This window comes from Notolepis coatsorum, assembly GCF_963971535.1.
Source record: "Notolepis coatsorum genome assembly, chromosome: 15".
Taxonomy (NCBI): Eukaryota; Metazoa; Chordata; class Actinopteri; order Aulopiformes; family Paralepididae; genus Notolepis; species Notolepis coatsorum.
This window is the reverse complement of record NC_140179.1, coordinates 40647097-40670816: the sequence shown is the minus strand read 5'-3', so window position 1 is coordinate 40670816 and position 23720 is coordinate 40647097. Positions and strand designations below refer to the sequence as shown.

The following is a 23720-nucleotide window of genomic DNA, read 5'->3' as shown; positions in this document are numbered from 1 at the left end:
GTGTTAACCACCTCCAACTCAACACCAGTAAGACCAAGGAGCTGGTGGTGGACTCTTCCGGAGGGGCAAGAAGAGGCCCCCCCCGATTCCCATCTCCATCCGAGGGGTGGATGTGGAGATGGTGGACTCATACAAGTTCCTTGGGGTACACCTGAACAATAAACTGGACTGGTCGGATAACACAGAGGCCCTCTACAGGAAGGGACGGAGCAGGCTGTTCTTCCTGAGGAGACTCAGGTCCTTCAATGTGTGCAACAGACTGCTGCAGTCTTTTTACCAGTCTGTTGTGGCCAGCATCCTCTTCTATGCTGTGGCATGCTGGGGAGGCTACATCAACTCAAGGGACACCAACAAGTAGGGCTGGGCGATATAACGATAACGATAAATATCGCGATATATTTTAATAATCGATATCGAATATCGAAATTAAAAAAAAAATCGAAAAATCGTTTTTTTTTTTTTTTTTTTACCTGCAACAGGGCAGTTTTAAAACCAGAGACAGTGGACAGACTTGTCTTTCTTGCCTGCAACTTAAAGTAATGGCTTTGCTTGTCCAAATGACAATACTGACCAAATTCAGATTTCTTTTTCTCTTGTCCATTTATTTTGTTTGCTTTCTAATTTAAAATACATTTTGAAACCGTCTGTACACAGTAGGCTATGTGTGCTAGCAGAACTAGACTCCAGTCACGAGTCACAGTGCACATGTGCGGTGGTTTGTCCACCAAAAAAGCGCCAAAAGATCGAAAATAAACTAGCAGAGCCAGAACTGTTCAACTCCTCTGGAGCCACAGCCAGCAGAGAAGCCGGTTTACTTTAGCTTTTAAACCAGCTGCAGCCTGAGAACTGGAGTGTGAGGGGATGTAACACTAAAGATGGCGGCAATGACAAAGAATTGCTGCAAAATCTGTTGTTAAAAAAAAAAAAAAAAAAAAAAAAATTAATAATTATCGATATCGAGAAATAAAATAAAATTATCATATCGTTATCGCGATATGATTTTTTTCCATATCGCCCAGCCCTACCAACAAGCTCAACAAGCTGGTGAGGAAGGCTAGCTCCATGGTGGGAGTCGAGCTACCTAGACTTGAGGTGATGGCAGAGAGGGGGATGATAAGGAAGCTGGCTGCCATCATGGAGAACCCCTACCACCCCCTCTACGACGAGCTAGTCAAGATGAGAAGCTCGTTCAGCCACAGACTCATTCCCCCACGACACTCAACTAACCGCCTCGGGCAGTCCTTTATACCAGCGGCCATCAGGCTCCACAACAGTGGGCAGCGACTAGCAGCCTCCAGGCTCCACAACAGGGGGCAGAGACAGCGACTGCTACCAGACATTGACCTGGGACTTATAGGAACCCAAGGAGGACAACCTACACTACCTTAGGCTTACTGCACCTTATGTGGATACTGTGATACTGTGAATAATGTATATTTCAGTGGATACCGTGATACTGTGAATAATGTATACTCAGTAGATAGTAAATTATAACACTACCTTATGCATACTGCACCTTATGTGACACTGTGAATAATGTGAATATTTCTTCAGCTAGTCAGATAGTAAATTATATTGACCAAATTGTTTACACTGCCTGTGTTGTTTTTACTACCTGTACACACTGTGTTGTTGTTTTACTACCTGTACCCCCCCCCCCCCCCCCCCCCATGCTGCTATGATGCCTGAATTTCCCCAAGGGGATCAATAAAGGAATATCTTATCTTATCTTATGCTGGCAAGCACTGATGAGTTGCTCCAGTGGTCAGGGCTGGAGGTGAAGTAAGCCAAGTGCGCCGTACTCCATGAGCGCCGCAGTGGAGGCAACCACTGGTATAAGGCCAAGAACGACAAGCCCCCCTCCTTTCTTGTAATGGGCCAACCCATCAAGGTGTATTCCCGTAATGAGACCTACCCATACCTTGGCCACAGGTTTAACATCGCTGGAGAGTGGGGGGAGCAGGTCGAGGAGCTCACTACAGAGTTTCTCCATCATCTACACCTGATTGACCTGTCCCCCGACTCCCCCCTCCTCGTCATCATGAAGTTCCAGGCTGTGAGAGAGGTGGCTCTGGCTAAGATCCAACACCTTTTTGCCAATGTACACATCCCTCTCAAGGCACTGAGAGAAATGACAAACAAAACTGTTCAGCTGGTCAGAAAGTGGGTAGGCCTCAACACACACTCCACACGGGGCATGATCTTTCTCCCATGTGGAGAGGGAGGGCTGGGAGTCCCCAATGTCGAGTGGACCTACATAGCCACCAGGCTAGCCCACCTGCTCCACATGCTTAACAATGATGATGTCACCGTCAGAGAAATGGCCAGGGCCTCTCTCCTGCTGGATCTACACAGAAGGAAGATTCCCCTGGCCACCGCAGACCAGAATAACTTCCTCGGCTTCAGGAAGAAAGACTCTGGGAAACTGGACTCTCGGGCCAAGGGCTTCGGGGTCTGGTCTGACTGGCCAGATCTCAATGACCTCTGCAACCAGACTGGAGTTCAGCTGAAATGGACAAGACCCAACACACAGACTGAAGTCCCTGTCTCTGATGAACTTATCACAGACCCCTGTGTGGTTGTGAAGGCCAACATCACAACACCGCAGGAAGAGACTGTCGAACTGCACAGACTCTGCAAGGAGGGTTCTGCTTAGCATGAAGCAGTCTGAGATCAGGCAGCATTGGTGTGGACTCAGACTACAGGGAAAGCTAGCTTGTTTGGAGTTTGCTGACCACTCTGTCTCACACTCAGTGTTTAAGAACGCCGCTGTTGGTGAGGATGTTTTCAAATTTAACATCAAAGCAAGACTGCTGCAGGTATTACCCACTCAATACAATCTGTCCACTTGGTATCCTCAAACCCACAGTCCATTCTGTTTAAACCATCAGGATTCACAACACCTAGAATCCATTGCACACATAACAAACGGATGTAATGCATACAAACATCTGTACATCGCTCGTCATGACCGTATTGTGGACATTGTGTCTGATGCGGTACGGAACATATCACCATCTAGTGCAGCAATGTACAAACATGCCAGAGTGAAACCAGAGTGGTTTGACCTTACCAACGATGTCTTTGCTAACATACCAAATACACCGGATGTTGTTTTTCTTGACACCAGCCACAGGGAGGTGCTGATCATAGAAGTAGGCTGTACCTTTGATCTGTACATGGACCAGGCCTTCCAGGACAAGTATATCAAATACCAACCACTGCTCAGTGTGATGGCTGACCTTGGGTATAGGTGTAGATATAGTGTACTTGTATTCGGAAGTCTTGGCCATGTATACAAATGCACCATGACCGGTCTGAGAATTGCTGCAATGTCTAAAAGAAAAGCCAAACAAATTGCCAAATATTGCTCCGTCTCAGCTATTATTGGCAGCTTAGCCACGTGGAGAAGGAGGTGCTATGTGTACCCTTAAGTGTTTAGTGCTGCTTGGCCCCGATACATTTGATTCCCTGTTTATGTAATATAATTTGTGGAACCAAATAAAGTATTCAAATGTGTGTGTGTGTGTGTGTGTGTGTGTGTGTGTGTGTGTGTGTGTGTGTGTGTGTGTGTGTGTTTGGAGTGGATGGGTGAAATGGTTCTGGGCTGGAGACCTGTAAAAACTGATGTATGGAGGACACTGTGTGGCGGACGCTGTTAAACATGGCCAGAAAAAGAAAAAAAATTGAATGTGGAAACATTTAGTTCTGTCGAGGTGGTAGGTGACGTATTCTGAGAACATATTTCATACAGGGAGTTAATATCTACAAACAAAGGATACAATTATCAAAAACAAAGATGGAATTGAGTAAGAAAGCATTTTGGGGGGGTGGGGGGTGTTAAAGATGTCTGCCTCCATCCATGTATGACATCATTCAGTCCACATGGTCTACTCCACACTGAAAAGCATCAAACTCAACATCTGCTTTTGTTGGCTGGCTTCATCACTAGCAATAACTACCAAGCACTAAAGTTAACGTTAGCTTAGCAATCAATAACTACCAAGCACTAAAGCTAGCGTTAGCTTAGCTACAAATAACTACCAAGCACTAAAGCTAGCGTTAGCTTAGCTACCAATAACTACCAAGCACTAAAGCTAGTGTTAGCTTAGCTACCAATAACTACCAAGCACTAAAGCTAGTGTTAGCTTAGCTACCAATAACTACCAAGCACTAAAGCTAGCGTTAGCTTAGCTACCAATAACTACCAAGCACTAAAGATAGCGTTAGCTACCAAATGTTACAGCTAATAATAACTACAAAGCACTACACTAGCGTTAGCTATCAAATGTTACAGCTAATAATAACTATAAAGCACTACCCTAGCGTTAGCTATCAAATGTTACAGCTAATAATAACTACAAAGCACTACACTAGCGTTAGCTATCAAATGGTACAGCTAATAATAAGTACAAAGCACTACCCTAGCGTTAGCTATAAAATGTTACAGCTAATAATAAGTACAAAGCACTACACCAGTGTTAACTACCAAATGTTACAGGGTTGACCTGGAGGACATAATGACATCAAACATGGTGGAAGACATGTTTTAAGGACCATACCGGTATATGGTGATAACCCTATAGCTTAAATCTATGTCCTGGTTACGCCAACAAAGATGTAGCCTCTTATCAAAGTAATTGATGCACACAATGGACCAGAAAGGACCTTTAGTGTCATGACTACTATGGACCAGAAAGGACCTCTAGTGACATGACTACTATGAACCAGAAATGACCTCTAGTGTCATGACTACTATGAACCAGAAAGGACCTCTAGTGTCATGACTACTATGGACCAGAAAGGACCTTTAGTGTCATGACTACTATGGACCAGAAAGGACCTCTAGTGCCATGACTATGAACCAGAAATGACCTCTAGTGTCATGACTACTATGGACCAGAAAGGACCTCTAGTGTCATGACTACTATGGACCAGAAATGACCTCTAGTGTCATGACTACTATGAACCAGAAATGACCTCTAGTGTCATGACTACTATGGACCAGAAAGGACCTCTAGTGTCATGACTATGGACCAGAAAGGACCTCTAGTGTCATGACTACTATGGACCAGAAAGGACATCTAGTGTTATGACTACTATGAACCAGAAAGGACCTCTAGTGTCATGACTAAACCAGAAATGACCTCTAGTGTCATGACTACTATGGACCAGAAAGGACCTCTAGTGTCATGACTACTATGAAGCAGAAAGGACCTCTAGTGTCATGACTACTATGGACCAGAAAGGACCTCTAGTGTCATGACTACTATGAACCAGAAAGGACCTCTAGTGTCATGACTACTATGGACCAGAAAGGACCTCTAGTGTCATGACTACTATGGACCAGAAAGGACCTCTAGTGTCATGACTACTATGAACCAGAAAGGACCTCTAGTGTCATGACTACTATGAACCAGAAATGACCTCGTGTCATGACTACTATGAACCAGAAATGACCTCGTGTCATGACTACTATGGACCAGAAAGGATCTACAAAAAGTGGTGAGTTTCTGAACGTAAACAATAATATGCGCAGAGAGAGAGTTAGAATAGTCTTTGTTAGCACAACCAGGAGATGATTTGGTCTATTCTATATAATTAAATGATTTATTACAATAACTTTCACATTTAAAAAAAAAAAAAAAAAAAAAAAAGGGCAAACAAAAGGAAAAATAATTCAAATCTAAAACAGTAAGTGATGTTATTAAGGAAGGTGTTCAGGGATAATGTAGAATATGTACCGAGTAGTAATATATACTATATAATATATATACTGTTATTATGACTTGTCTTGGTTGAGGAATGGCTTACCTTCATAGGGATATTAGTTATAGTGGTGGAGGCCAGGTCAAAGTGTTGTTGAACCAGAATGTTGAGTTTGGTTGCCAGTGGCCTTCCTGCGCGAACACTGTGGACCTCACTAGTGAGCAGAGGGCAGATCTGAAACAACGGAAGTCATGTCACCATAATGGAATGCTAGTGCTGCCAACACAACGGAGACTCCGCAGGAGTTGTGTCATCATAATGGAATGCTGCCAACAGAATCAGCAGTGTAAAGCGTGGCTTGCTCCAACATGTTCAGTCGTTTTGTCGTTGGCATCCGTTCCTGTATAAGGCCATTATTGGTGATCTCCCACCCATGGCTTCATTGCTGGATTGGAACTCTGGACCTCATCATACCCGCTCTGGTGACTGACTTACACTTAACCCTTTCACTACCACACTAGTGGGTTAACCTTATGTAGTGTGGTTGTGAAAGGGTTAACCTTCTTTAGTGTTGCAGTGAAAGGGTTAACCTTCTGTATTGTCCCAGTGAAATGGTTAACACTTTGGTAGAGTGGTAGTGAAAGGGTTAAGGTTCCTACTAGAGTTTGCACTGAATTAGGACAATCTGCTTTTTGCTTCTGTGCCCCAGAAACATGTTTTGCAATGCACTTTTTAAAACGCAATACATTAATAGTATTCATTGGTCAGTTTAAATCTTTAAATCAAGATTGAATGAATGTTTTCAAAGTCACCCGTTTTAAGAAGTCACATAAGTTCTTCCTGTGCCTCAAGACAGTTCAGTCAATATCAGTGAACATGCACCACTCCCTCCTGAAGCTAGAACCCCTTTAATCTGTGATGTCACCTGGATGTAAAATCTGGGGCTGTTCCAGGGGCAATGAACGTGGCACTGATTTGACCATGATAAGCCATAAAGTGTTCAAATTAGGGATGCACCGAATGGGAAATTCTTGGCCGAAACCGATACCGAAAATAGGAAACAGTTGGCCGAAAACCGAATGTCGAAAGGCCGAAAATGATTAATATATAAATATATATATAAATGTATTTTTATTTATTTTTTCAGCTACCTGATTATGGCAAAAGACATGATTATGGCAAAACTTAACTTAAATAATGTTAATAATCACTATTATGGGCCCATAAAAAATGTATTCAGCACTTTTGAATGCATACATTAATTCCAGACTGACTACTAAAAGAGTACAATTTAAACATTTTCTCTTTGCATACAACAAAATGTGCATTAAAGTCAAGTGCATTTTCTTTTCTCTGTAGGATAACTACACCAAAGTGCATTCAGAAGCACTGTTGTATTTACTACATCTCCCGTGACTCTTAGCGGGGGATGACGTAGCTTACAAGAGACGGGTCAAAGAGGAATGGAAGCATTGTTAGCTAGCTTAACGCTAACGTTAGTTAAAACGGTTTTAACCGCGACAGGCATATAGTAATGGCGACGGTGGCCGAAAGCCGAAAGTGCCTTTTTAACCATTTTCGGCCGAATATTCACCATGTCACCATAATGGAATGCTAGTGCTGCCAACACAACGGAGACTCCGCAGGAGTTGTGTCATCATAATGGAATGCTGCCAACAGAATCAGCAGTGTAAAGCGTGGCTTGCTCCAACATGTTCAGTCGTTTTGTCGTTGGCATCCGTTCCTGTATAAGGCCATTATTGGTGATCTCCCACCCATGGCTTCATTGCTGGATTGGAACTCTGGACCTCATCATACCCGCTCTGGTGACTGACTTACACTTAACCCTTTCACTACCACACTAGTGGGTTAACCTTATGTAGTGTGGTTGTGAAAGGGTTAACCTTCTTTAGTGTTGCAGTGAAAGGGTTAACCTTCTGTATTGTCCCAGTGAAATGGTTAACACTTTGGTAGAGTGGTAGTGAAAGGGTTAAGGTTCCTACTAGAGTTTGCACTGAATTAGGACAATCTGCTTTTTGCTTCTGTGCCCCAGAAACATGTTTTGCAATGCACTTTTTAAAACGCAATACATTAATAGTATTCATTGGTCAGTTTAAATCTTTAAATCAAGATTGAATGAATGTTTTCAAAGTCACCCGTTTTAAGAAGTCACATAAGTTCTTCCTGTGCCTCAAGACAGTTCAGTCAATATCAGTGAACATGCACCACTCCCTCCTGAAGCTAGAACCCCTTTAATCTGTGATGTCACCTGGATGTAAAATCTGGGGCTGTTCCAGGGGCAATGAACGTGGCACTGATTTGACCATGATAAGCCATAAAGTGTTCAAATTAGGGATGCACCGAATGGGAAATTCTTGGCCGAAACCGATACCGAAAATAGGAAACAGTTGGCCGAAAACCGAATGTCGAAAGGCCGAAAATGATTAATATATAAATATATATATAAATGTATTTTTATTTATTTTTTCAGCTACCTGATTATGGCAAAAGACATGATTATGGCAAAACTTAACTTAAATAATGTTAATAATCACTATTATGGGCCCATAAAAAATGTATTCAGCACTTTTGAATGCATACATTAATTCCAGACTGACTACTAAAAGAGTACAATTTAAACATTTTCTCTTTGCATACAACAAAATGTGCATTAAAGTCAAGTGCATTTTCTTTTCTCTGTAGGATAACTACACCAAAGTGCATTCAGAAGCACTGTTGTATTTACTACATCTCCCGTGACTCTTAGCGGGGGATGACGTAGCTTACAAGAGACGGGTCAAAGAGGAATGGAAGCATTGTTAGCTAGCTTAACGCTAACGTTAGTTAAAACGGTTTTAACCGCGACAGGCATATAGTAATGGCGACGGTGGCCGAAAGCCGAAAGTGCCTTTTTAACCATTTTCGGCCGAATATTCAGTGCATCCCTAGTTCAAATTGAGTTCTCACACACAAATAAGGGTGACATTCTAGTATTGCTAAAAGGTCTGAAGCTGAATTTAAACCACATTTGGCTGCAAAAGCTCACAAGACGTTTTCAAAGTCAACTGACCATTCTGCAGATTTTGCATCCAGGTGACGTGACACATGTGAGGGTTCTTTCTCCGAGTGGTGCGTGGCGTCCATCAGGGAGCATGTTTATCACCTACCTCTTTCTTTGGTCTGTCAGAGACCAGTGTGTCTTCTCCCTGAGGGAAGATGTGGACTAGAACCAACTCACACTGCTGGATGGCCATCAGCCTGGAACACAGAAGGAGAGGTCACTCTCTCTCTCTCACACTCTCTCTCTCTCACACACACACCTCGAGATACGGAGTTAAAAGTGTGTTAATATGATATGTGTTTATATATATATATATAACGTGTTTATATGTATGATATAATGTGTTTATATATATTTAACGTGCTTATATATATGATATAATGTGTTTACGTATATATATTTAGCGTGTTTATATATATATATGATCTAATGTGTTTATATATGTGTTTATATCATATGTATTTATATCATATGTATTTATATATATTATATAATGTGTTCAGATATGATATAATGTATTTATATATATGATCTAATGTGTCAGATAAATGAGTTCACTCACTCACCTCCCGGGCAGCGTGTCGAAGTGTCCTTGAGCAAGACACTTAACCCCTAATTGCACCCGATGTGCAGGTTGGCACCTTGCACGGTTGCCTCCGCCATTGGTGTGTGAATATGTGAGTGAATGAGTAATGTGAGGAACAAATTGTAAAGCGCTTTGAATAAAAGCACTATATAAATGCAGCCATTCACACACACACACACACACACACCTTATTCTCCCCTTGTATCCAATAGTACTGACCTGTCTGACCCTGCTGCCAGCTTGTTCTGCTCCTGGATGGTCTCCTGGACCATCTCCTCCAGCATGCGCACGTGAGTGTCACTGCAATAACAAAACACCACAGAAGAAGAGTTACTCTCTGTGGACAGTCTCCTAGGCTGCATTCAGATCCAGATCCAGGTCCAGGTCCAGGTCCAGGTATTCTCTTGCCGTTGTCTCTGGGAATCCCCAGAATGCCAGGATGAGAAATGGCTACAAAACAAATCGGGATTCAGTTCCAACTTCTGTGAAGGAACGGAGAGTTTACATTCCCTTGGTCCCTTGTTTTTTCTCCCTTCCATGAAGGGTATAAAATGCAAGCTTCCAGCATGAAGTGTATCCATCAATCCAATTCTATTGTACAACAGTATATTGTATATTAATGAGTAGCCTGTTTCTTTATTTAGCATTTGAAGGTGATCAGGTTGTACAAATAAAAACGTAATATTGTAAATGTAGGGGCCATTCCATTTCCACTGGTGGTGTTTCCTTGTTCCCTTCAGAGAACCAGAAGGGTTTACTTGTTGTACGTCAGGGATGACACCGGAGGTGTCAATACAGACAAGGCAACGAGGGGAGGGAATGATTTGGAACTAGGAATTCGTTTTTAACATTTTCTTAGGGCTACATAAAGTTAGGGTTAAGGTTAGGGTTCCATCCCCAGCAGGGGAACTTACTTAAAACGTTTTCTGAAAACATAAAAAGTTACATTTTTTGTAATGAATAAATGTACTTATTTTGTAAATAATTTTTTTTATACAATATGTAAATATATTACTTATAGCTACAACATAACATACCCTTTTTCCTGTGGTTGATTAGTACTTTATTTATATATTTTAAGCTAGATCAGGCTGCAAGTGCAGATTGATGCAACTCGCAAACCTTTTCTAGAAAGATTTTTTCTTTTTTGTGAATTCCGTGTCACACATCGTAGTAAATAGATGACAACTAGGTGCCAAAATGGAGGAAAGGTATTTTTTGCCAGTGTTTACCTCTTGGCGTTGGTCAGGCATATGATGCGACCTCTGTTGGCCACCCGCTCAGCCGTGTCCATGAGGGCGGTGCGCTTCTCGTGCTGCAGCTCAGTGATCTTACACAGAGACTCCACGGCAGCCACCAGGCCGTGCAGGATGCTGCAGCACTCTGGGTCCTCGCGGGGGTTCGGAGGCCCGACGACTGCCAGCGCAGACATGAGCTGCAACACAGGAAGAGGGAACCGCAAGCAGGAGGTGAACCACATGCTCATGAGACGAGTCAAACTCTTCAGTAATGTTTACGTCTATGCGAGAGGCTTCCCGGCAGCTTTTAAGCCCGGCGTCCACGTTGAGACGCAGGCCCATTGAAACCTGCTTGTTGTGCTCCACCTGGAAACAGAACTAGAACCCAAACAGGGAGTGGTGTACCATGTGGAGACCCGCCCCCCCCCCCACTGTTACAATAGACCAGTCGTTCTCAACCTTTTTGATTAGTGAGCACTGAAAATAGAGAGCCACCTTTTCTGTGACCCCAGACATGGAGCATAAAAAGAATGCTTGGCCAGGACACTCTTGTAAAAGAGACTTTTAAGAGACGTTTCCTGGTTAAATAAATATTAAATAAAGAAAATGTATAATAAATTCTAAATGAGTCCTGCGTCAAGTCAGAATAAAAGAAATGATAATTCGTGAGACTCGCAGGATGAAAGGCAATCTGAAACACAAGGATATGTCAATACACTTCTTTGAAGATTATTGTCGGGATGTGGTGATCTTGCGGGCCAAGTACAAGACGGTGATGTCCCAACTCTATCTGGAGAAATACAAACCCATATTAATAATACCCTGCAAGACTTCGCATCGTCGATAAACAAGGAGAAAGGGTTTTCCTCAACTCGCCTGAAGATGCAGTCAAATACATGGCAGCACAAAATGCAGGATAGTGTATAAACGGCCTTTTAATCTCTGTTAGGCATGGACACCATATCGTATAAACTTTAATGAACCGCTGATTTGGGACAGAGAGACCTACGAGCTCAGAGTTATTGAATGGTTTCCCCGTTGGACTTTTATTACTGCGGACATATTGGATTTAAAATTGGAACGATACAGAGAAGATGAACACTGACGTTGAAGCGGTCCTTATTTTAAGAGTATGGAATTCTAACAACATTCCGGAACATACTGGAACGTTCTAACACGGTAAAAGCGACATATTGGAATAATCTAGAACATTTAAAACATTCTTTGATATATGGAACATTCTGGAATAACAGCAATACGTGGCCAGACATACAGCCAGAAGACCTTCGGGGGAATAACCAATAGCATCTAGCTGCAGAACCACAGAACCATCACAGCCGCGGCTGGCTGAGGACCGGTGGGCCCATCTTGGAATAACATTCTTCATAACGGATCATCGCCCACCCCTGGCCAGGGGAAATGCTGCATATACGTATTTAAAAACTGCTTTTTATTAATTGGAAATATTTCCACTACTTCTCCAATTTAAACTCTAGGTGTTTAAGCATAGCAAAGCTCTTTCAAGATCTAAGTTAATGTTCTCTTCTTTTTCTTTTTTTTTCCTTCTCTTGTATCTGATTTATTGAGGTTCTCTTTTTAGTTCAATACCTCTATATTATTCTTATTGAGGTTCTCTTTTTAGTTCAATACCTCTATATTATTCTTGGGTTATTATAAATTACACAAGTTCTTATAAAATGTAAGTGATTATGGTATGATAATTGAAGCTTATTTTTGGTCTTTATTTTTAGTTTTATCTTATTTTAATTTTTATTTAACGGGAGAGTGGCCAAGCCACAGTTGACATTCTACTTATGGTAGAATTTAGAATGTTAGATCCTATGGTATACATAGGAATGTTAAGGATAATTGGATCATTCTGGGATATCCGGTGGTTTAAGGGAGGGAGTTATACGCGAAGGTTGTGTTCATGGAACACAGTCCTGTACGACTCTCGGTGGGAGGGGGGAATAGGGGATTTTTATTTGTATATATGTATGTTTTTAAGCTCGGCTCTCAACGGGACCTCAATAATTGGATGTACATCTATTGTAGCTTCGCACTCCAGAAGCATTACCAACAACTACACAACAACATGTATAGATTATGGCTAGTTTGAATATAATGATCTGGAACACTGGTGGAATAAATAATCAACACAAACGCAAAAGCGTGCTCACACTGATGAAAAAAGAACAGGTGGACGTGGCTCTGCTAAGCGAAACGCACATTTTAGAGAAAGACATAGATACGTTAGCGGACAACACATATCATAACATTAGTCACTCTTCCTTTGGAACGAGAACTCGGGGAGTAGCCATAGTCGTTAGACGGAAGTTGAATATTGAATTGAAGGGAGTATGGTCTGATGCAGATGGTCGGATAACTATAGCTAAGATTTTACACAAGAACAGGAAAATAGCGTTGGTAGCGGTATACGCCCCAAATTTATACGAAGTTAGTTTCTTCACTACACTTACCAGAGTAATGTTAGACCTTCCCGAATACTCATTTATAATTGGTGAGGATTTTAATGCCATTTGGAATCCAAGGATGGACAAATCAAACCCCTCCTTTTCCAACGAACAAAAAATTGCATCTAATGCATTAAAGGATTGGTCGAAGATTACAGGTGTAAATGACTTATGGCGATCACTCAACCCCACAACCCGGAAGAACTCTTGTCGATCTGCGAGACATAACACATTATCCAGAATAGATTACGTTTTTACATCCCCGAGACTATTTGATAACTACGATGTGGAAATGATACCCAATGCATTATCAGATCACTGTTATTTACTCCTAAAAGGAACATTTGGTATACTATCATCCCGAGCCCCAAGATGGCGATTTAACACGATGCTGCTTAATAACAAGGAATTCATTACACAAATCAAAGAAGCTCTTACGGTATTCCTACGGATGAATGCGAATTCGGTGCAGGACCCCAGAATATTATGGATGTCGGAAAAGGGAATGATCAAGGATTTCACTGATAGCTTTTCCTCCCAAATACGCAAGAATCGATGCTCAAAACTGGCTGAACTGGAAACGCTTTACTCAACGTTATTTAATTCTTTACAATACAACAACTCGGTTCGACTGGAAAATCAAGTCAATATACTAAAAAAAGAGATTAACGCCATATACAGACAACAATCTGAAATGCAAATACGTAGCACAAGACAACAGCAGTACTCCCAAGGTTCCAAACCAAGTCACCTATGTGATTAAGAGTCAACGCAAAATTTGCAGATATAACTACCATTAGAACACAACAAGGACTTGTTACAGAACCCAAAGAAATAAACACGACATTCAAAGAATTCTACTCCAACTTATACAAATCAGAAACGACCTTCGATCAAAACAAAATGGACATATCTTAAATGGGAACTATCTTATAAATGGCCTTTTTGAGTGTTTAGCATTGTTTCCTAGCTATGTGAACTTATATTAATATGATCTATGTCTCAAAATTCTCATATTGGCGCATTCTTCCAATTCTCCTCTCACAATATTCACCCTCACTGAACTGAGTCGTTTGAAAATGTGCCTATATGTGATGTCATATAGTCACCGCTGCATTTTAATGTTCAGGCGAACACGGCCACACACAGTGGTTTAGGAGCCCAGGCTCAAAACAGCTCGAGATCTTGAGGTAGAAAAATGCTGTTTTTGAGGACTTGATTAGAAATACAAAATGAATAAAAAAAATATATATATTACAGAGGTGTTCCATAGACTCAGAGGAATTGTGTAAAAGTGCCCAAATAGTGAAAGAAATAGTAAAATAGTTCCCCTTTAATCAAATTAACCTTCCTAAACTTTCAGAGGATGACGCTAAACAGTTAGAAACACCGATCACACTAGATGAACTTAGGGAGGCCATATCTGAAATGCAAAGTGGTAGGGCTCCTGGAAGAGACGGTATCCCACCAGAAATGTACTTCTCCTGTTGGGACATAATTGGTCCCTTATTACTAAATATGATTTTATACTCAGTCAAGGAGGGGAACTTCCATAAGAATGACAATATTGCACTCATAACAGTCCTCCTTAAAAAAGACAAAGACCCCACCGAGTGCGGTAGTTACAGACCTTTAAGCCTCCTCGGAACCGATATCAAACTGTACTCTAAGGTATTAGCCATCAGACTACAAAAGCATATGACGTCTTTAATTCATCCGGACCAAACTGGCTTCATAAGAGGCCGCTTGATCACTGATAACATAAGACGATTACTACACGTACTAGATGCTAACAAGGAAGACAACACACCTAAGGCGATGCTGTCCCTGGATGCAATGAAAGCTTTTGACAGGTTGGAATGGTTGTATCTATGGGCAGTATTAGAAAGGATGGGGTTAGGAAAAGGATTCATTGATATGATTAAAGTATTATACAAAGACCCATCGGCCATGATTACAACAGGCACAACCACCTCCGAAATCTTTCCGGTATCACGTTCTTCCAGACAGGGTTGCCCTCTTAGTCCCGGACTATTCTATCTATCATTAGAGCCTTTAGCACAATATATAAGACAATCCCAATCCATAGAACCAATCGTAATCAAGGGCACACAACACAAAATTAGTTTATATGCGGACGACGTAATACTGTTCATGCAAAACCCCAACACCGCATTGCCTCATCTTCTCAAGTTGATTGAAGACTTTGGAGATTTATCGGGATTTAGGATAAATTGGCCGAAGTCGGCCTTCCTCCCACTTAACGCCCCTGCAAAAATAAATATAACCCTCCCAGAAGAGATACCGATGGTAAAACACTTTAGATGTTTGGGAGTTGAAATATTTCCTACCATAAGCCAAACGGTGAAGCACAATTACATAAAAATCCAAAACAAAATCAAATACGACCTTGTCAGGTGGTCAAAACTTAAAAACTCAGTACAGGCACGGATATCAATAGTTAAGATGGACGTCCTACCTAGAATCAACTTCTTCAGCTCAATGCTACCGTTACCCCCTCCAAAGGGTTACTGGAAAGAATTACACTCCTCCACATACAAATTTATTTGGAATAACAAACCACCACGTATAAAAAGATCCACTGCACAGAGAAACAAAGCAGACGGTGGTATGGCATTTCCAGATTTCTACCACTATTTTAAGGCATACACTTTAAGACCACTAACAACATGGTTTGATCCCCAAGCATCAGTATCCTGGAGAAATTTAGAAGAAAATATAGTAGCTCCATATAGGCTGAAGGACATAGTATACACCAAATGATCAATTAAGCAATGCGAACGGAAATTTGGCCCCATAATCACTCATGCGATCCGGATCAGGCCACGTGAGCGGATCGGCGCGGCCGAGAAATCCGCTCTTTAAAGCTTGGTCCGCTCCGCTAATCGATCATGTTGACCCCGCCCCCAAGTCGCTCTCCGCTCGCTCCCCGCTCACCTTGAATCGCTCCCCGCGCCAGATCGCTCGGCAGATTTTTTTTTTTTTTTTTGGAGCATGGTGTAAATTAGCTCAAACTACAACAGTCTACACCCCCTGGGCCCCTTAACAATTGTTTGTATTGAGCCGCATTGTAATTGTACCCATTCTGCAATGTTAAATAACGTTGTTTATCCATTCACTAGCTCTGTTAAGCGATGATAGGCTAGCCGAGCCACAATGCTATGGTCGCTGCCATTAACGTTAGCATGTAAGCTAACGTCAACAACAATGGCGTCGATACTTTTTCTAACAGGAGTGAGTGTGGGCGTCTCTACAGTGACAAAGCCTGAACCGGATATCACAGGTTCACCCTTCTCATTGGTTGAAAATGGCCTTCATGTTTGTACATCGCCATCTGTTGCTTTGGCATTGTACTGCATGTATATTACATCAACAGTGTTAAACCACTGTGAGCGACCTGGAGTGGATTGGAGCGGAGGAGAACTCTCGCTCCGGACGTCGCGCCGACCCATTTTAAAACCCACTCCTCGCTCACGTCAAAACCGCCCGCTCCGCGCCCCGCGCCGCTCACGCTCCGATCCGCTCACATGGCCTGATCCGGATATGGCGTGAAACACAAAAAAAAGATTCTATCACACATAAATGGCATAATCATACTCCCTTATTCAATAACAATGCACTCTTGATTGGAAAACAACCTATAAGATTCCCTAGATGGGAAAAGCAAGGCATACACTCACTAGGAGACGTTTTCAACAAACAGGGTATTTGTAGTTTCGATGAAATACGCAAAGAATTTAATCTCACCAAGTCCACATATTATTTTTACGCAGTTATTGGCATGCTTGAAGGCTCACAGTGTTCCATTAACGATACCAATTGCACACCACAGATACCACAATTTTTTCTATGAAAGAGAGACATCGAGAGGTTTTGTATCAGATTTTTATCATCAATTACTAACGGCCTCGTATGAAACCCTCCACCTAGACTCTATTTGGAGGAGGGATATACCAGACCTGGAAATAGATTTTGAGTGGCAAGAAGCCTGGGCAAATGTTCGACTTGCATCAAGGAACCCGGACCATCAACAAATCAATCTTAACTATATCCATAGGACATACTTGACTCCTATAAGACTGAACAGAATGGGTCTTAAACAAGACTCCAAATGCTCCTTATGTACAAATGGGGACGAGGGGACATTTATGCACATGTACTGGGACTGCCCACCAGTTAAGATATTCTGGAAAGAAGTGACCCAGCAATTATCAAATCTCTTAATTCTGAATATACCTGTACACCCCTCTGTATTACTGCTGAATGATGTTTTTGAGTATGCAGAACATCCACAGCGAAAGAGATTGGTTTTATCTGGTATCACAGTGGCTAAAAAGCTGATAGCATCACGATGGTTTCAACCGGAAAAAATTTGCCGGAAGGTCTGGATTCTTACATATCTCGATGTGATTTATCAAGAAATATCTACAGCAAGAATTTCGGGTCTCAATGAATCCAAAATGACAATGTGGTTAGAAGTGGTGGAGAGAATAAAAGCTAGCATATAATGGTAGTGTATGGTTAGGAACAAGTTATAATGGTTGGATTATCCAATGGGGGGTCCGGGAGGGGGGAGGTACGAGCTAGAGCATATGTGTATAGGTTTTTAGATAACAGGTATTAGGGGTATATCCTGTATAAGACAATTAACTAAATGGTGATTTCATTGGATGTGCACTGTCAACTAATGCTTGTATATCTTATCGTGTGTTGTCATGTTTGTTTATGTGTTTGTTTAAAAAATAATAAAAAAATAAAATACAAAAAAAAAATCGAAATGAATGCTGACCTAGGCACATTTCTTGAGTTGTAAGACAAAAAACACCACCAAAAACAAAGAACAAACATGGGAATAGTGAAATTTTACATCGATGACCATGGCAGTGATTGAAGCTTTGAAGCCTCAAAGCATTCGGGTCAGACCTATTCCATACTAGTTGTTTTATTGACTGAATGAGTTTTGATGCCGTGTTACCTCATGGGTGCTCTGGTCCTCCTGCCTCCAGCTGTTCAAGATGTGGAACTCTGAATCACTCACAATGTAGTTGACCTGAAACACAGCAACTCTGAATCACTTACAATGTAGTTGACCTGAAACAGAGCAACTCTGAATCACTCACAATTTAGTTGACCTGAAACAGAGCAACACTGAATCACTGACAATGTAGTTGACCTGAAACAGAGCAACACTGAATCACTCACAATGTAGTTGACCTGAAACCAGGGTACAAAATAGTCACACGCCCACCGCCACAGGCTTGTAGATATAATGTTTGGCCGTCATAAATTAAGGCCTGGGCGCCATCTGGCGGCCAACTAAATCCACTGCATGAGTCGGCATTAATATGATGCAGGGTGTAGCCTCCAGCTGAGCGAGAGAAATGTCGTGGGAGCGGGTGGAAGTTGCCCAATCTGGAACAATCTCCGGGGCTGCAGCTGGACCCTATTGGATGCGGGCGTGGTGAGTTGAAACGAAAGTGAAACTGTGTGTGTGTGTGAGATGCGCTCTGCTCACGAGATCAAGTTTGTAACATGAGACGCACATGAGATCTGTCTTCATCCGTTCTTTAGCCTACTACAAAAAAACCCTGCAATCGCGTTTTTGATTGTGCTCTGATATTTAATTTTGCATTTGATTTGACCAAATATGTGGAGGCATATTCCCGGAGTAGCTCCCCCGGGTCCCCCCTCAAAATTAAGAAAAACAGGCGACAACATTAACGTTGACGAGTCAGTTGCTACCACAAGCACCACCGATAACACTGCACCTGCTACTAGCGTCGGTGTAGTTAGGAAATTTAACCAGAAATGGTACACATCTGATTCCGGGAAACCGCGAGAATGGCTTAAATTTGAGGGGGGGGGGGGTAAAGTTTTGTATACCATGTCGTGCCAAAGCAACGGATAAAAGAAAACGAAATTAATTTGTCATCGGGACGTCGGTGATGAAACTGGAAGCCATCAAAAGCCACGAGACGTCACGCTGTCACAGTCTACTCCGCTCCTGGCTGCTCCGACTGTTGACCAAGCTGTCAGAGTCGACTCTGGCTAAAATGCGGATACTATTCCGTAACGCCCACGCTATAGCGAAAAAATCAAGACCATACAGGGACTTGGATGTGCGAGTAAGTTTATTGTGTTTTTTTATAACGTTAGTCCAGCATGTTCATATAGGTGTGTCGGCTTTCACTTTCAGCTAATTATGGTTGTAAAGCCTACCCAGTGGAATTGTTTACATGATATTATATATTATTATATTATTATTCCATACAAGGCTGGATGCATTACAGACTCCGCTAACATCCCTTGTTGCCTTGTAGGTGGCAAGTATGGATTTGTTTATCTTGTTTGAAGTTGTTTTAATATGTTCTTTAATTCTTTTGCTTCCATATTGTAAATAAATTCGCAATAAATTATTTGCATTTAAAACTATTAACGCCGACTCATTCCTTCAGTCCACTCAAAATTAGGCTAATATTCCTTATGTTGTTTATGATATTAATTGAAAATAGCATACGAGAGTATTATATAGTAATAATAACACATGGCGATATACTAAAAAGCTATTTATAATTTTTGGCTTGTAAAAGATCTGGATGGCTGGTAGTTTTTAAAATCTACCAGCCAAATGGCTGGTAAGTCAAAAAGTTAAGTTTGTTCCCTGCCTGAAACAGAGCAACTCTGAATCACTCACAATGTAGTTGACCTGAAACAGAGCCACTCTGAATCACTCACAATGTAGTTGACCTGAAACAGAGCCACTCTGAATCACTCACAATGTAGTTGACCTGAAACAGAGCAACTCTGAATCACTCACAATGTAGTTGACCTAAAACAGAGCCACTCTGAATCACTCACAATGTAGTTGACCTGAAACAGAGCAACTCTGAATCACTCACAATGTAGTTGACCTGAAACAGAGCAACTCTGAATCACTCACAATGTAGTTGACCTGAAACAGAGCCACTCTGAATCACTCACAATGTAGTTGATCTGAAACAGAGCAACTCTGAATCACTCACAATTAGGGATGCTCGATATTGGCTTTTTTACCGATACCGATATACCGATATTGTCCAACTCTTAATTTCCAATACCGATATCAACCAAGGGTTTCCCCCCCCCAAAAAACGGAATAATTTCAGGTAATTAACATTACATATCTCTTGTTGTGGAATTAACACAACATTATGCATACTTTTGACAATAAATAAAATCAGAATTTGTTCTTACTTGCTTGTCTGGGTAAATAAAGGTTATAGAAATGTAAAAAAAATAATATTTTTTTGAAAACCGATACCGATATTTTCCGATATCACATTTTAATGCCAATATCGGCCGATAATATCGGTAGGCCGATTATCGGACATCCCTACTCACAATGTAGTTGACCTGAAACAGAGCCACTCTGATAGAGCCATATGAAATCCGTTTTATTTTTTTCCAAATTCCATTTAATTTTTTTCCAAATTCCGTTTTTTCCGTTTTAATATTTCAGAATTCTGTATTTTGCTTTGTACGCTCATTTTACCATCAGAAATAGTGTCTAATAAGTGGGAATGAATAAATGTCCACAATTTAATAAGATATAACAGTCCATTTAATAGGGCTGTCTTAAATACTTCGAAGCTTCGTTCGATGGGCATAAAATTCGATTAAAAAAAAAAAAAATTATTTATATTTTTGCTAAATCAACTCTGCCTCTCTTTGTTAACTACAACAAGCAATGCTGTTTGTTATTTAAGATGAGGTCGGACTCGGCACTGACAGATTTGTGTTTATTGTGCTGCTTTTATAAACCCTCAAATGACGGCTTACAATATTTCATGAAAGCAAAGTGTTTTGTTTGTCTAAGATTTAAAAAGGTTTAAACTTTACAGCACTGACAAAGTTGAACAAAGTGCTGTACAAACTTTTTAAATTTTTTTTTTTTTATATAGTTGATTCCATTTTTATTGCTCAATTCCGCGATTCCGTCCGCGATTGCGGATTCCATATGGCTCTACACTCTGAATCACTCACAATGTAGTTGAATGAATGAATGACCTTTATTTATATAGCACCCTTCACAGCACGAATGCACAGGGTGCTTTACACTACAGCTTAATATAAAAACACAATAAAACAAAATCAGAAATAAATGACAACAACAACAAACAGCAGTTAAAAAACAGTGAAACCAGATAGAAAAAGTAGAATAAAAGAATTTGGATAAAATCATGAGTCACTAATTAAAACAAAACTATAGAACAGTGAGGACAAGAAGAAGTGCCTATGTATGCCCAAAGGCCTGTCTGAACAAATGTGTTTTTAGTTGTTTTTTAAAAGAGTTTTCAGAGGGGGCAGTTCGCAGGTCCAGGGGGAGAGCGTTCCAGAGCCTTGGTGCTGTCACCTCGAAGGCTCAATCACCCCTTGTTTTCAGCCTGGACCTGGGGACCACCAGGAGGTGCTGATCGGCAGATCTGAGTGAGCGGGTGTTGGTGTAGGGATGGATGAGTTCAGTGATGTAGATAGGGGCCTGACCGTGAAGTGCTCTGAAAGTGAAAGTGAGGACTTTGAAGTGAATTCTATAGTGTACCGGGAGCCAGTGCAGGGATACCAGAATGGGAGTGATGTGACATGATTTTTTTGACCTTGTGAGTAGCCTGGCTGCAGCATTTTGGACCGTTTGTAGTTTGTCTGTGGATGATTTGGTGAGACAGGTGAAAAGTGAGTTGCAGTAGTCAAGCCTAGAGGAAATAAAAGCATGCACGGACAGTTCTAGTTCAGAGTGAGATATGATGGTGCGTAGTTTTGCAATGATTCTGAGATTCTGAGAAGCAGGTGCGTGTGAGTGTTTTGACATGTTTGTCTAGGTTCATGGCCTGGTCGAAGACAACACCCAGGTTTCTCAGGTGGGGACGTATGTTGTCTTTAAGGGACCCCAAGTGAGTGGCCACTCTAGCTGCAGTCTTTTCAGCTGCTACGATCAGCACCTCCGTTTTTTTTGCATTTAACTGGAGGAAGTTACTCCCCATCCAGCTCTCAATGCCGAGCAGGCACTCCTGGAGAAGGCTGAGTTTCTCCAAGTTGTCGGGTTTAAAAGAGCAGAGTAGTTGTATGTCGTCTGCGTAGCAGTGGTATTTAATGCCGTTGACCTGAAACAGAGCCACTCTGAATCACTCACAAATTCACAATGTAGTTGACCTGAAACAGAGCCACTCTGAATCACTCAGTCACAATGTAGTTGACCTGAAACAGAGCCACTCTGAATCACTCACAATGACTACAACAACGAACCACAGCGGTGGTTGCTCTCAGGTAAAGGTGCTACAGTAGCTTGGGCTGGTGCTGATTGGTCAAATATGAATATGAGATTGGATGTTAATGCCAGGTGGAAACAGGGCCCCATTCACTTCCCCTGCCCAATTTTCTATCTTATTCAGGGATTCGAACTGGCAACCTTCCAGTCATAAGCCTCCTTCTGTAAACATTAGGCTACCATACTGCCACACCGATTCCAGAATAGATCTACATTAACTACACCCGTCCTTTTCATGACAAAAGCAAAGGTTTCTGACTGTAGGAGAATTTAGAACACTGTTATAATATATGTATGTATTGTATTGAAAATGTAACATGTGTATGTATTACAAATAAGTAAATATATTACATATTAAAAGAATGTAAACCTTTTGAAATGTTCAGAAAACTTTTAAGTAAAATTAATATCACGGTATATTTAGAATTTTGGACCGTAACGGTAAATGACGGTATATTCGTTTCTTATAATAATAATGAGTGCTTTAGGAGCAGTACAAGATTTACTGTAACTATGAGGTTTTTATCTTTTACTTAACGTGGTTTCAAGTGGTCATAATGTCCTTTTCCCTATTATTCTTATTTGTAGTACGTACGTCCACTAAAAGTGGTAGTTTTTGCCACTGAAACAGAAAACTAGCGCAAAAAAAAGTCTTGTTCTGAAATCCTTTTAGGCATGTGTGTGTTTACCTTGCGATGCAGCTGGATTTGCAAGGTGTGTATGTGTGTGTGTGCGTGAACCAGGAAACAAATGAGGACTGGAACACTTGTCGCGTTGCAATACAGCTACCATAGTAGGGGTGGGAATCACCAGTTTCATCATGATACGATACGATATCGATTCTTTGGACAACGATACGATATTTGCCGATATCACAAAGTCTCTCACGATACAATACGATTAGATTAGATTCAGGTGCCTGCAATCGATATGAGATGATATCATATGCCCATTTAACACAATCAGTAACATTTAGATCAACTAAAAAACGGTAACGAAAATATCATTTGACATTTGTATTTTTGAGCTCTTCCAGAAATTTAAAGGAAAATCAATCTATTGTTTTTAATACAAATAGACCTCCTGTTCACTGTAAAGTGCCACATTTTGATATATTGAGCTTTAAACTTTAAGCTCCATTTTTTGGAACTCAAAACTCACAACCTAAAACCCCTCCCTACCTCCCTCTCCCAAACCGTTCCTACAACAATTTGTTGATGTTGCATGATCATGTATAGGCCTACATTTATTATGTATTATATTGTTTATGTTTAAATAACATTTAAACATCAAACTCCTCTGACCTCATCTGGTCTTTCCAAAGACGCGC

General features: G+C 41.2%; 1 protein-coding gene across 4 annotated transcripts in view; it reads right to left on the bottom strand.

Annotated features, from left to right (window-relative positions):
- Nucleotides 1-23720, bottom strand: part of ints13 (integrator complex subunit 13) — a gene marked incomplete at its 3' end in the record, with an annotated part of 48003 nt that overhangs the window by 21482 nt on the left and 2801 nt on the right. For all 4 annotated transcript variants that reach the window (XR_014620526.1, XM_084330118.1, XM_084330117.1 and 1 more), the window contains 5 exons: nt 18065-18139; nt 10589-10791; nt 9576-9656; nt 8877-8967; nt 5815-5943 (listed from right to left, as the gene is read on the bottom strand). Coding sequence is in view for 3 of the 4 variants with exons in the window: in XM_084330118.1 (XP_084186244.1) it covers nt 5815-5943; nt 8877-8967; nt 9576-9656; nt 10589-10791; nt 18065-18139 (579 nt within the window). The remainder of the gene's footprint in view (nt 1-5814; nt 5944-8876; nt 8968-9575; nt 9657-10588; nt 10792-18064; nt 18140-23720) is intronic.